This window comes from Sceloporus undulatus, chromosome 3, assembly GCF_019175285.1.
Source record: "Sceloporus undulatus isolate JIND9_A2432 ecotype Alabama chromosome 3, SceUnd_v1.1, whole genome shotgun sequence".
In the NCBI taxonomy this organism is placed as follows: domain Eukaryota; kingdom Metazoa; phylum Chordata; class Lepidosauria; order Squamata; family Phrynosomatidae; genus Sceloporus; species Sceloporus undulatus.
In genome coordinates this window covers 71248131-71261205 of record NC_056524.1, presented here as the reverse complement: position 1 = coordinate 71261205, position 13075 = coordinate 71248131, and the positions used below count along the sequence as shown (strand labels likewise).

Sequence of the window (13075 nt, the reverse complement as noted above, 5' to 3'; positions counted from 1 at the left end):
TCACTCTTTCCTTGCAGAACATCTGCTGAATCACTTGGAACAAGCCAAAGGAACTCCAAAGAGTAATCAAAATGATGCTATACCAGAGAAGGATGTGGAGGTTCCTACTGCAGATGAGCCCATAATCTGTGAAAGTGCCAATACCTCTGCCGCTGATTTGAAAAAAAAAAACACGAAGGGGCAGAAAGCCAAAAGTGACCAAAGCAGAAACTCCTCTTGTGATTGTGGATGACAAAGACTCTTCTGGTGAGACCAGGAAGTTACCAAAAGTAGCTATCTGTGATGTAACCACCTTAAAATGTGGAACGTTCCAGAAAAATGTAAAGACATTCCACCTCAACATTAGGAGGAACTTCCTGGCAGTAAGGGCTGTTCAGCAGTGGAACACACTCCCTTAGAGTATAGTGGAGTCTCCTTCCTTAGAGGTCTTTAAACAGAGGCTGGATGGCCATCTGTTGGGGATGCTTTGATTTAGATTTCCTGCATGGCAGGTGGTTGGACTGAATGGCCCTTGTGGTCTCTTCCAACTCTACGATTCTATGATTCTATGATACCCTAATGCGGCCTTCCAAACCTGGCAGCCTCTGGAAGCATTGGACTGTAGCGCCCATAAGATGCAGAAGAAGGGTTTGTAGTTCTACGTTACTGGAAGTTAGGAAAAACTGCCCTAATGAAATAATTATTTTGCAGTACCAAGTGCCTTGATGCAGGGGAGGTGGGGAGACTGCATCTTCTGCTTTATGATAAAGTTCCCTTGGGAGCTCATTGATGTGTCATAGTGGGTATGTGAAGGGGTCTAGGATGATTTATTGTGGCTGGTTCATCATGACCACTTCAATGATGTCCATTCAGTGCACCTGGCCAGAACCAATGGCCAGTTGGTTGTGGCCGCTTCAGCATGGCTGACTGAGTACAGCTTTTTCAGTGCCCATTGGAGGGGACAAATCAACACTGCTCTTTCAGTGCAGGAATTTAGACAATCAGCTGTTTTCAGCACGGCTCTATCACCAAGGCGTTAAAGGGGATGCATTGGCTTAGCGGTTGAGAAACTGGCTCTGATGACTGCAAGGTTGGCAGATAGGCAGTCTGAGACCGAAACGCCATGTAATGGAGTCAGCTCTCATTACTATTCCCAGCTTCTGCCAACCTAGCAGTTCAAAAACTTGTAAAAATGCAAGTAAGTCAATAGGTACCACTTCAGTGGGAAGGTAACAGTGTTCTGTGCAGTCATGCTGGCAACTTTGACAACGTTGGGTCCCTCAGCTTAGTAACGGAGATGAGCACTGCCCCCTACAGTCAGACACAACTAGACAATCATATCAAAGGGGAAACCTTTAACTTTTCCATCACCAAGCCTATTTCAGTACAGGCATTGGAGTGACCAAAGCGATCAGATGAAAGGATCATGATCAAATGAAAGGGGGTGAGTGGAGAAGGCAATCAGATAAAAGGGATGACTGCCTCCTTTGTGAAGGAACATAAATTCTGGAAACTCTTACAAATGTAAACGGATACCAGATAAATTTGTTTAGACATCTTGTATTTGCATTACATGTTCTTTCTTTTATATTTGCTATTTAAAGTGAAATGCCAATAATTAAAGTGCCACTTTTATTTATAGCTAGGTCAGACATATGCTCTATCAGACTGAGAGCCGAAACACTGGCTTGGGAAGTGGGATACACACAACACGTGCCCTTATAATGCCCTGAAATCTCTAGACTGCCCACACATGGTCCAGCTTCATGGCGCTCTGGCAGCGAGGCATTTACATGCTGCAGGAACACCATAAAACCTGGCTGAACGAGACTACATGTGAAAGGGATCTAGAAGTCCAAGTAGACCAAAAGTTGAACATGAGTCAACAGTGTGATGCAGCAGCTTAAAAGGCCAATGCAATTTTAGGCTGCATCAATAAAAGTATAGTGTCTAGATCAAGAGTAATAGTGCCACTATATTCTGCTTTGGTCAGGCCCCACCTGGAATATTGTGTCCAGTTCTGGGCACCCCAATTCAAAAAGGACATTGAGAAACTGGAACGTGTCCAAAGGAGGGTGACTAAAATGGTGAAGGGTCTGGAAACCATGTCCTACGAGGAACAACTTAAGGAGCTGGGAGTGTTTAGCCTGTAAAAAAGAAGGTTAAGAGGCGATATGATAGCCCTGTTTAAATATTTGAAGGGATATCATATTGAGGAGGGAGCAAGCTTGTTTTCTGCTGTTCCAGAGAACGACCTGAAGCAATGGATGCAAGCTGCAGGAAAAGAAATTCCACCTGGCTCAAAAAGGAACAGCATTTTGCTGCTTCTTTTTGGGCTGGCAAAAAACTGGATTGGAGACACGGCATGTGGCTACTACAGCCCCCACCCAGCTCTCTCAGGGGAGGTGTCAAGCTGCCCTTCAGGGTGGTCTGTTTTGCCCTTGAGTCCCTATAAGTCTGAATTTATAACTTTCTCTGTGCCTTAGGGGGGGGAAAACTGAGTTATATTACATTGATTTCAGTGGACAGTAAGGGGGCTTTACTTCCAGATAAACATTTTGGATTGTAGTACTGTGAAATGTATTTAGCTTTATCAAGGTGTAGATGACTCATTCAGTATATTTTATGACTATAGTTAAAGTTCATAATTCACTGTCTTTTTCTCATTAATAATGCATTCAATTAACAGTGGAACAGGTAGCTGAAATCATAACAGAGATCCCACCTGATGATGTAGCCTTGCCTTCTGCTGCAGAAGAAAGGATTATGGAGTTGGTGTTGGGGAAGCTACCCAGTACTACAAATAGTATAAATTCTATTACAAAGTAAGTCCCACCTGAAACAGAAGAGCCAAATGATAAAATGTACAGTTTCCACATTAATCATTATTGTATCACTCTAAAATGACAAACACAGAAAAGTTTTTGGGGTATACTTTTTTTAATGGATACAGTGGTCCCTTCTCTTATGCGGAGGATCCGTTCCGGATGCCCCTATGTAAGGGAAATTACGTGTATGCTTGAACCCCATTTAAACTAATGGGGCTCGTCCCCGTGCTGGCGCGGTGACATAGCAGTGGTGCACGCCTTCTTTCCAGGGCATGGCACTGCTCTTTCTGGGGCACGGTGCCGCTCCCTCTGGCACAGCTTTTGGCGTATGCTGAAAGCGACGTATATCGCCCCCACCTATGATGCGGGCACACTGTACTATCATAATGCCACACCCACCATGACCTGTGCCCATGTTTGCTGGGGTATTTTGGAGGTCGCGGTCATAAAATAATTTCTCCAGTCTCTGGAAAAGAAGAATGGAAGATGCTAATGTGAAACAGAACAAGAGCTCTTCTATCATCTTCAGTGTAATGAAACATGAAAAAGAAATCAAAAGCATGACCATTTCCAATATGGGTAGACTGCACATGTTGTTTTGTACCTTTAATTGTTTCCAATTTATAACAACCCTAAGTTGAACCTATCATGGGTTGTCCTGGCAAGATTTGTTCGGATTGTATAAGATTTGCCCTGGTTGAGCTCTTTAGCTAGTCAGTTAAAAATACAGTGGATCCTTGTTATACGCTGGGGTTTGGTTCCAAGATCCCCTGTGTATAACAAAATCCATGTATGCTCAAGTCCCATTAAGTATAATGACATAGCAAAATGGTGTCCCTAATAAAAAATGGAACATCAAGGTAAATTTATATTTTTTTGGAACATTTTCAAACCGTGTATGCTTGAATCTGTGTATAAAAAATCCGTGTATAAGAAGGGCCGACTGTAACTGCATACTTAAAGTGATATAGTCTATTTCCATGATGTCTGGTTGCAGAGGAATAATAGGCCCCATATCCCTATGATGTTTCATTCTGTCTAAATGAAGTACAAGATTTGACATTATTTTTATTATTTATTTGAAAGCTTTTTATCCCATACCTTACCAAAAAGAGGCTCTCAAAGCAACTTATGTAGATCAAGAATTAAACTCTCTCTCTCTTTAGACCTTCAATCTGAAAGACATGAGACAAAAATAAAAAGAACTGAGAGGGAAGAGGGGGAAAAAGCAAACTTTAGCCCTAATTTTTAGTTACTTAGGACGATGATCCAAATGTGTCACTAGCATACCACCTGGCAGAACTTGATTTCAGTTCATGTTCATCCATAAGACTTACTGAAGCCAGTTTCCTGTCTTTCCAATCACAGAATCAAAATTGTAGAGTTGGAAGATACTGCAAGGTCATCTACCCAACATAGGAGTCTACTGTAGGAACCCAAATGTGCATGCAAGGGCTGCATTTTCCTGCAAATTATTTTTCTTCTAAAAGGATCCCCTGCTGGCATGCTAACATGTCACAGAGAAACTTTCCATGTGGAGAAAGCATTTGTTAAAGACATGTATCAGTACAGAGCTCATCAAGTCTCTCCGTCCCACCCACTTCACGGGGAGCATGAACGAGGGCCTTCTTAGTGTCTGCACTCAGGTGTTGGAACTCCCTCCCTAAGGTGGTTGAGATGGCTCTCTCCTCCCATTGTTCACTTATCAACAAACAAAAACATTAGTATTGTAACAGGCTTTTGGGAAGTGAGTGCAAGGGCTTTTAATGGTGTGCTGTTTTGTTGCCTTTTGTCTGTTGTCTTTTTAGTGAGTTTGGGTTTAATTCTATGGACAGTTTAATTATATGCTAACAATAACTTTTTGCATCGAGTCCCAGTTTCTGGGAGAAAGCAAGAGGAACAGTGACAGCATTTCTTTCACAGAAATCTGAACCTTTTTACTTTCATTCTAATCTGGCAGGTTTCCTCATCATCAGAGCTCTATGTCTCTCAAGAGAAGCTTAATTCTCTCGAACAGACATGGTATCCGGCGAAAGCTAATAAAGCAACTTGGAGAACACAAACGGGTATATCAGTGTAACATCTGCAGTAAAATGTTCCAGAACAGCAGCAACCTCAGCAGGCACATCCGCTCTCATGGTGGGTTGAAATTTAACCTTGTGTTTTGAAGTTCCTGCTACTAACTGTTATAATGAGAGAGTTCTCTATTCTCCAAGATGAGACTGAAACAAGATTCATTGATCAGAAGCTGAAGCAGTATCTGAATAGAGCAGCAGCAGATTTCTAGCCATTCAGATAACAAACTAGTAAAATAATCCAAGGGCCCAGGGAAATATCTTGTCACTTGAAATATATAAATCAAGATTGGTTTTGAAGAAATTACTAAGGGCTTTCCCTACACAATCAGTTAATAGTTAAGTGATGTGCAACAGTGCTGTTTTTCTTAATTTCCCATCAAATAAATCTTTTCCCCCCCCAGAGACATCATGTTTTTGCATTGATACTTTTTGAACTGATCCTAGTTTTTCCATAGCTAGCAGGGATATTTTAGTTTGAAATACTCCATGAATGCAACGTTATTGACACAAACATCTGTGGAGAGTGCCTATAACACTGATGAAAATTAATACAATTCCTCCCATCATTCTGTGTGTTTTTATAGATGTGTTTAAGACAGTTCAAAAGATATTTTGAAATGTCCTTGGTGACGTTTCTGTCGATACTTTCATGGTGTTGTAGTGTTCTGGCACTACTAGTTTTAAAACAAGGAAAGGCCCTATTCTGCACATCTGCAGCCATTCCAGAGTACAGGTGGAAAATGATGAAGAGAACAGATTAGTCAGTTAATTACTGAGAGAGATTGTGTGTCAATAGAAAGCAACTATGCTGTTTTTTTAATTTTAAAAAACAGTATTCCTACATACCTCCTGAAAAACTGCTTCAGGTGGTATGAAGAAATTACTAAACATTATGGTCTATGTCTTATTGGTTACAATAGGAGTGGGGAATACTTGAAATTAGAAACTTTGGCTGCATCCACACTGCAGAAAAATACAGCTTGATACCGCTTTAACTGCAATGGCTTGACGCTATAGAATTCTGTGAACTGTAGTTGTGTGAGACATTTAGCCTTCTCTGTCAGAGAGCTCAAGTGCACAACAAATTACAAATCCCAGGATTCCATAGCATTGAGCCATGGTAGTTAAAGTGGTCAAACTGAATTATTTGTGCAGTGCTGATGTAGCCCTTGTGATTGCATACTGATTTTCCAGACTACATTTTACTTTATAACATATCTACATATTCTTACAGTTTGAAAAATAGTGGCTTGCTTCAAAATGCAGTAGTGGTATTAAAATGATCATTTGTTACAATAAATGTACATACAAATTAAAGTTTTGGAGTGCTATCTCCACTGCATTTCTAGAAACCATTCTCTTCTAAACCTCTTTAATGCTAAATCTTCCCATGATGTCTGTGGCTGCTTCATAAGTTATGTTCTTCTTCATGGTCTCTGCGAATCATACAAATGGGTTTCACTGCGCCTGCGCAGTGCTGCTCGGAACCTACTGGAATCACTGGGCAAAGTTAACTTTGCAACATATAGAAACTTTTCGGCGGTAACTCCACCCACCTGTTATAAGGCCCCTGCCTTCCCGCTCTTTTCCCCAGTTCCTTTTTTCCGCCACGCTAGCTGCTTGAAGGAACTTCGCTCGCTTTATTAGCTTGTTTGGAATCACTCTCACTTGACCTCGGACCGTTTTTGACCATTCTTTGTCTCCCACCCCTGGTAACTTCGGACTTCGGACTGTCGACCTCATTCTTGGATTTCCTCTGGCTTTGACGACGGAATCATGCCCACGCCCTTCAAAAAGTGTGATGTTTGCGGGGGCAAGGTGCCCGTCCAGGATCCACACTCCTCCTGTCTCCTTTGCTTGGGCAAGGACCATGATACCAGAGCCTGCCCACTCTGCAAGTCTCTGTCATCCCAAGCCAGGAAAAACCGTGAGTCCCGGTTGACTTCGGCTATTGCCCTGGGCAAGGTTCAGGAGGGAGGCCCCCGCTCGTCATCGGTCCCTCTGACTGCGCCGCCTGCTTCGTCATCCCGGGCCAGCATTTCGAGTGTGGTGTCTGTCTCGGCTGGGACACACTCTCCTACCACCTCCGATGTGGCCCGTGGTTCCCCCGAGACCCAGTGCCACCGACGAACCCTCCAAGCGCCCCCAGAAAACCTCGGGGACTGAGGGTTCTGAGCCCAAGGACAGATCCGGGAGGAAGCCGTTCCTGGAGGGCTTGCATGCGAGGGAGCGCGCGGAGGCGGAGGTCCGGCTCGCTTCGCCTCCGTCCTCCGAGGCGTCGTCAAAGGAATCTCGACACGCCTCCAAGTTGCCCGAAACGGAGGCATCGTCTTCTGGGAAGGCCGCACCAGCGGAGAAGGCTAAGCCTGCCAAGCCCCACTCCAAGGGAGCTGCTGTCCTGCACGACCTGCCGGATAACCCCTCCTTCCCCCCCCCCCCCCAAAGATCAGGCTGAGACGCCGCGACCCTCCAAGAAGAGGCGCCATAAGGAGGCAGCCGAAGGATCCGCATCCAAGAGGTCCAAGCCCACCAAGGACCACACCGGGTCGGACTGCTCGCCCAAGGCGAAGGAGCGCGCTCCACATAAGCAACGCTCCCCTTCAAAAAAGGCCTCGGCAACAGCCCCTTCGCGCCCGGAGATCCCTGCCTCATCACATGCGGCCGCCGTGCTGGTCACGCCGCTACCGCCGTCAGAAGACCTCTCTCGCGTTGGCGAGGATGCACCAGCCTCTCTTCGGAGAGAGCCGTCTCCTCTTTCCTTCCATTCTGACGCTGATGAAATGGAGCCTGACTCTGACATGAACGAGCCACGGGAGCCGGACACTGACATGTTCTTTGACACCGAGACCCAAAGGTACTACATGTCAGTCCCGAAGGAGACCGCCTTCAGGGAATTCACCAGGCTGAACCTGCGCCCGGTGGTTTTCCAGGGAGACAAACCTTCCTCCTCGAATGCGGTGGCCTCGACTTCGGCACCTTGTCGCCCTCCTACAGAGCCGGTGGATTCCAGCTCGCTGTCCAACCCGAGTCAGGGTCCCGGACATCCCTTTGACTTCTGACTCCGACTCCGACCAAGATCCCTTGCTGCCATCACGGGAGCCGTTGGATGAGGACGAGGGCCCCTCCAACCCACCGTCCCCTCAAGGGATGCATCACCCGGGTCCTTCATCTCCAACGGATGATGTCCGCTCCTTCAGCGAGCACATCATTAAGATGTGCCGAACCCTGGACATCGAGCTTTCCCCTCCTGAGGAGGAGGCTCGCGACCCTGTGGAGCGTCGGGTCCTCGGCTGAGTCCCCACACCACCCTGCATCCCAATGTTGCCGTCTCTGCAATCTATTGTCCAGAGGTCATGGGATGCACCAGCTTCGATCACCGCGTCCTCTCGTAAGATCGAGATGCTGTACCGGATCTCCCCGCCAAGTTGTCCTTGGTTGACCGACCATCCCAAGCAGACTTCGGCGATCGTGGAGGGGGCTCAGCAGACCTTCGTGCCGAAGCAAGCGACTTCCCCGGCGGATCGGGAGGCCAAGAAGATCGATGGCCTTGCTAAGAAGGCCTACTCGTCGTCTGCCCTCATTGTCAAGGCCATAAATTATAACGCCTGTATGGGGGCGTACATCCAGGCTTTGATGGAGGCGATCTCACCGATCGTCCCCGACGTCCCGGACGAGGACCAACATCGCCTGGTTGAGATCCGCGATGAGGCCCACTCGATCGGGAGCTGGCTCATCACCGCCTCCAGAAACGTGGCTGACTGTGCGGGACGAGCCATGGCGGCATCGATGGCTCTGCGCCAACACACGTGGCTGAGGGGGCCGGACCTCAACGTCAACGTCAAATCGGCAATCGAGGACATGCCTCTTGACGGTAGCGGCCTTTTCCACGCCGACACCGATGAACGTCTGAACCGCAAGTTCAGAATGAAGGCGGCGGCGAAGAAGCACGGGATGTCGTCGACTTCCATCTTGCCCTTCAGAAGGAGACACTGTCCTTGGCCACCGCAAGGTCAGTCCCAGGGGACCTTCCCACAGGACCAGCAATCTCAGCAGCAGGGCTCCCAGAGACGCTGCTACCCCTCACAGTCTTCCTCCTCCTCTGGCCGTCGTAATTTCCCGCCTCGATACCGTAAGGCTCGTCGGCAGGATACCGACCAGGGGAAGAAGAGAGCCTGAAGGGACGCAGCGCGCTTCGTCTCCCCGTCTCCTCTCTTCTTTTTGGACATTCTAAGGCGCTTTGTTAACACCTGGGCCTCAATAACATCGGACTCGTGGGTTCTCAACATCGTCCGTAGGGGATATGCCCTCGAGTTCCAAGAGCTCCCTCCAACCGGAGCCTTCATGTCCACTCTCCCCTCGGACACCCTTCTCGACGAAGTGCGCACTTCGCTAGAAAAAGGGGCAATTTCCCCTTTACCGCCGGATCAATGCTCCAGGGCCTTTTTCTCCAGGTACTTCACGGTACCAAAATCAGATGGGGGTATCAGGCCCATCCTGGACTTGAGACAATTGAACTTGTTCCTTGAATACCGTCGTTTTCGAATGGTAACTCTGGCTTCCATTTTCCCCTGCTCCACCAGGGCCTGTGATTCGCAACCATCGACCTGAAAGATGCCTTCTTCCACATTGGGATACGGGAGTCCCACTGGAGATTCCTCGCCTTCGCTGTCGGCTCCACCGCGGACCACTACAACGTGCTTCCTTTCGGCCTTGCAACTGCACCGAGAGTCTTCACAAAGTGCATGGCACCGGTAGTGGCATACCTCCATCAAAAAGGTTTCATGGTCTTCCCATACCTGGACGACTGGCTGTTTGCCGCCGAATCCCAGAGAGAACTGCAGGAGGCAGTCTCATTCACCTTGCAGCTCTTGGACTCCCTCGGACTGGTCATCAACCGAGAAAAGTCCCACTTTGCACCGACCAGACAGGTCAAGTTCATCGGGGCCATCCTCGACTCCGAAAGATGCTCCGCCTTTCTCCCTCCAGACCGTCTCCAGGCGTTAGTGACATCGCTCAGGCCTTGCACCTCTCACAGAAGGGTGAGGGCCAGAGACGTCCAAGTCGCCCTGGGCCACATGGCATCGACAACGTTTGTCACTCCATAGTCGAGACTTCGCCTTCGACCTCTGCAGTCCTGGTCCATAGAATTAAACCCACCTGCTCGACCTGGTCGTCAAGGACAAGTGGTCTGCCCAGGACAAGCTTCTCCACATCAACGCTCTGGAGATGCTGGCAGTCGAAAAGGCACTGAGGGCATTCGAATCCGCTGTCACAGGCAACGGACAACACCACCGTGATGTATTACATCAACAAACAAGGAGGCACCAGATCCAGGACCCTGCTCGACCTCACGCTCCGCATCTGGGACTGGTGCGTCCAGAGACAGGTCCTCCTCCAGGCGATTCATCTTCCCGGAGAGGACAATGAGTTGGCAGATCGCCTCAGCAGATCTCCGTCGGTGTGCCATGAATGGAGGCTCCATCCCGAGACGGTTGACGACCTCTTCGACCGGTGGGGAACTCCCCGGATCGACCTCTTCGCGACCAGATGGAACAGCCACTGTCCCCAGTTCTGCTCCAGGAAGCAAATGGTCGGATCCCTCGGAGACGCATTCGCCTTCCTTTGGACGGGAGAGCTCCTCTACGCTTTCCCCCCGTTCCCTCTCATCATCAGGGTGGTGTCCAAGATGACAACGGACCGTTCGCATGCGATCCTGATCACCCCGTGGTGGCCGAGACAGCTGTGGTTCGCATCCCTTCTCCACCGCTCCAAGAGATGCTTCCTCCGCCTCGACCCCCGCCCGGACCTGTTATCGATCCAGGACGGACGGATTCCCCATCCGGACATCGAGAGCCTACCGCTGGTGGCCTGGAGGATACAGCCCTAACCGCCCTGCCGGAGGTGGTGAGGACGGTGATCCTGGCTGCAAGGAAACCTTCCACCCAGCGGTCCTACGCCCTGAAATGGAGGAGGTTTAGCCTCTTCCTTGATCGAAAGGGCTTGTCTCCTGCTCAGGTGTCCACTCCAGTGGTGCTGGAGTTTTTGATGGCGCTTTTGGATGAGGGGCTGTGCCTCGCATCCATTAAGTGCTATCTATCTGCCATTTGTGCCAAGTACCAATTCGGGGGGAGGGCTTCTTTTTTCAGGAATCCCTTGGTGAAAGGGTTCCTTAAGGGATGTGCCAATTTGCATCCTCCTGTGTCGGTACCGGCACCGGCTTGGAGCTTGGAGGCGGTACTGTCCGCGCTCCAGTCCAAGCCCTTTGAACCGATGGCCACAGCGGACTTGAGACTACTGACTTGGAAAACCACTTTTCTTGTGGCCATCACCTCTGCCCGCCGTGCGGGCGAACTCTGTGCCTTGCGAAGGGACCAGCCCTTCCTGAGGTTTCACAAGGACAAGGTGGTCCTTCGGACAGACATTACTTTTTTGCCTAAGGTTGTGTCTGCTTTCCATATATGTCAGGACATTGTGTTGCCTACTCTCGCATCCAACCCGACTTCGGATGCGGAGCGAAGCCTGCACTCTCTTGATGTCAGGAGAGCAATGGCTTTTTACTTGGACAGAACTGCTGCCTCCAGTCGCTCCGAAAGACTTTTTCAATGCTACTCGGAGCCGAAAAGAGGGTTGCCTGTGTCTGCGCAGAGGTTTTCCAAATGGGTGGCCGGTACCATCCACCTCTGCTATGAACTGTTGGGTAAACCTCTCCCGGGCAGGGTTCGGTCTCATTCCACAAGGGCAATGTCAGCATCCTCTGCATTCCTGTCGGGGATTCCCTTGGAGGATGTCTGCAAGGCTGCTGTCTGGTCCCAACCTCTGACTTTTATTAAGCATTATAGGTTGGACACCAGAGCCATCCGAGACGCAGCTTTCGGGAGGGCTGTGTTGGTTTCAGGGTTGCATTAATTGCACTACTGATGGTTTGTGTTTTCAGCATTTATGTACATAATGCCACTGTTTTACATTCTGTTGAATGTTGCTTTGCACAATCTCAATGGGACTGGTCTTGCATGACACTTGTTCCCTTCTGAGGTTTGGCAATGTTATTGCTATGTTTGGTTTGTGCATAAACAAAATACTGATTCTTTTATGGTTCAAGGTGTTTATTGTTGCAATAAATATACCCTTGTTTTACCATAGCTTTGGTTTCAGGACACTCCCTCCGCCACTTACCTAAGCTTGTCAGTCTAAACCCATTTGTATGATTCGCAGAGACCACGAAGAAGGACAGGTTGCTTACCTGTAACAGTATTTCTTCGAGTGGTCATCTGCGAATACATACAAATCCCACCCGTCCATCCCCTCAGTGTCCTGCTCTTATTGGCTCTTCCATCGCCTGCTTGGCGGAAAAATTGCGGAACTGGGGAAAAGAACGGGAAGGCAGGGGCCTTATAACGGGTGGGCGGAGTTACCGCCAAAAAGTTTCTATATGTTGCAAAGTTAACTTTGCCCAGTGATTCCAGTAGGTTCCGAGCAGCACTGCGCAGGCGCAGTGAAACCCATTTGTATGTATTCGCAGATGACCACTCGAAGAAATACTGTTACAGGTAAGCAACCTGTCCTTTTCTCCTGGTGAATTAATTTGGATGCAAAACACAACTGATCATTGGCAAAAGAAGGAACAAACTCCAGTTTCTATGCATTTTGCCACAAAATGTCTAATTTATATTTGCCTGTATGCTTCTTCTGTGCAAACCTGTGCATAAATATTTTTTGTTCAAGAATTGGTTCATTGATACAAAATATAGTACATAATAAATTAGTCCTGGATAAGCAGTAAGGGAGGACAGGCAAAGTCCTGTTTGTGAACTACCTATGGGTTCCAAGGATGTATCCACACTGCAGAAATAAAACAGTTTGATACCACTTTAACTGCCATGGCTCTATCCTACAGAATCCTGGAATTTGTAATTTGGTGCGCCAGAGCTCTCTAACAGATCAGACTGAATACCTTCACCATACCACAAGTTCCCAGGATTCCTTTGGATGGAGCCATGACAGTTAAAGTGGTGTCAAACTGTTTTAATTCTGCAGTGTGGATGTACCCCTAGTGTGTTTTTATAGTGCCCCCAAGGACCATCATGCTCCCACCCCACCCATAGTCCTGTTTTAAAACTGTTATTTTACAACCCTAAAATTGGGATGGAGAGAGAGAATGCCTGAAAAGTGTATCAAAGTATATTCGTTTTT

The 13075-nt window shown here is 48.1% G+C and overlaps 1 protein-coding gene across 1 annotated transcript in view; it reads left to right on the top strand.

The window, feature by feature from the left end:
- The window catches only part of PRDM15 (PR/SET domain 15), a 65655-nt gene that overhangs the window by 22347 nt on the left and 30233 nt on the right, over positions 1-13075 (top strand). The window contains 4 exon segments of the mRNA XM_042457746.1: positions 18-160; positions 162-246; positions 2669-2804; positions 4768-4946. Coding sequence (XP_042313680.1) covers positions 18-160; positions 162-246; positions 2669-2804; positions 4768-4946 — 543 coding nt within the window.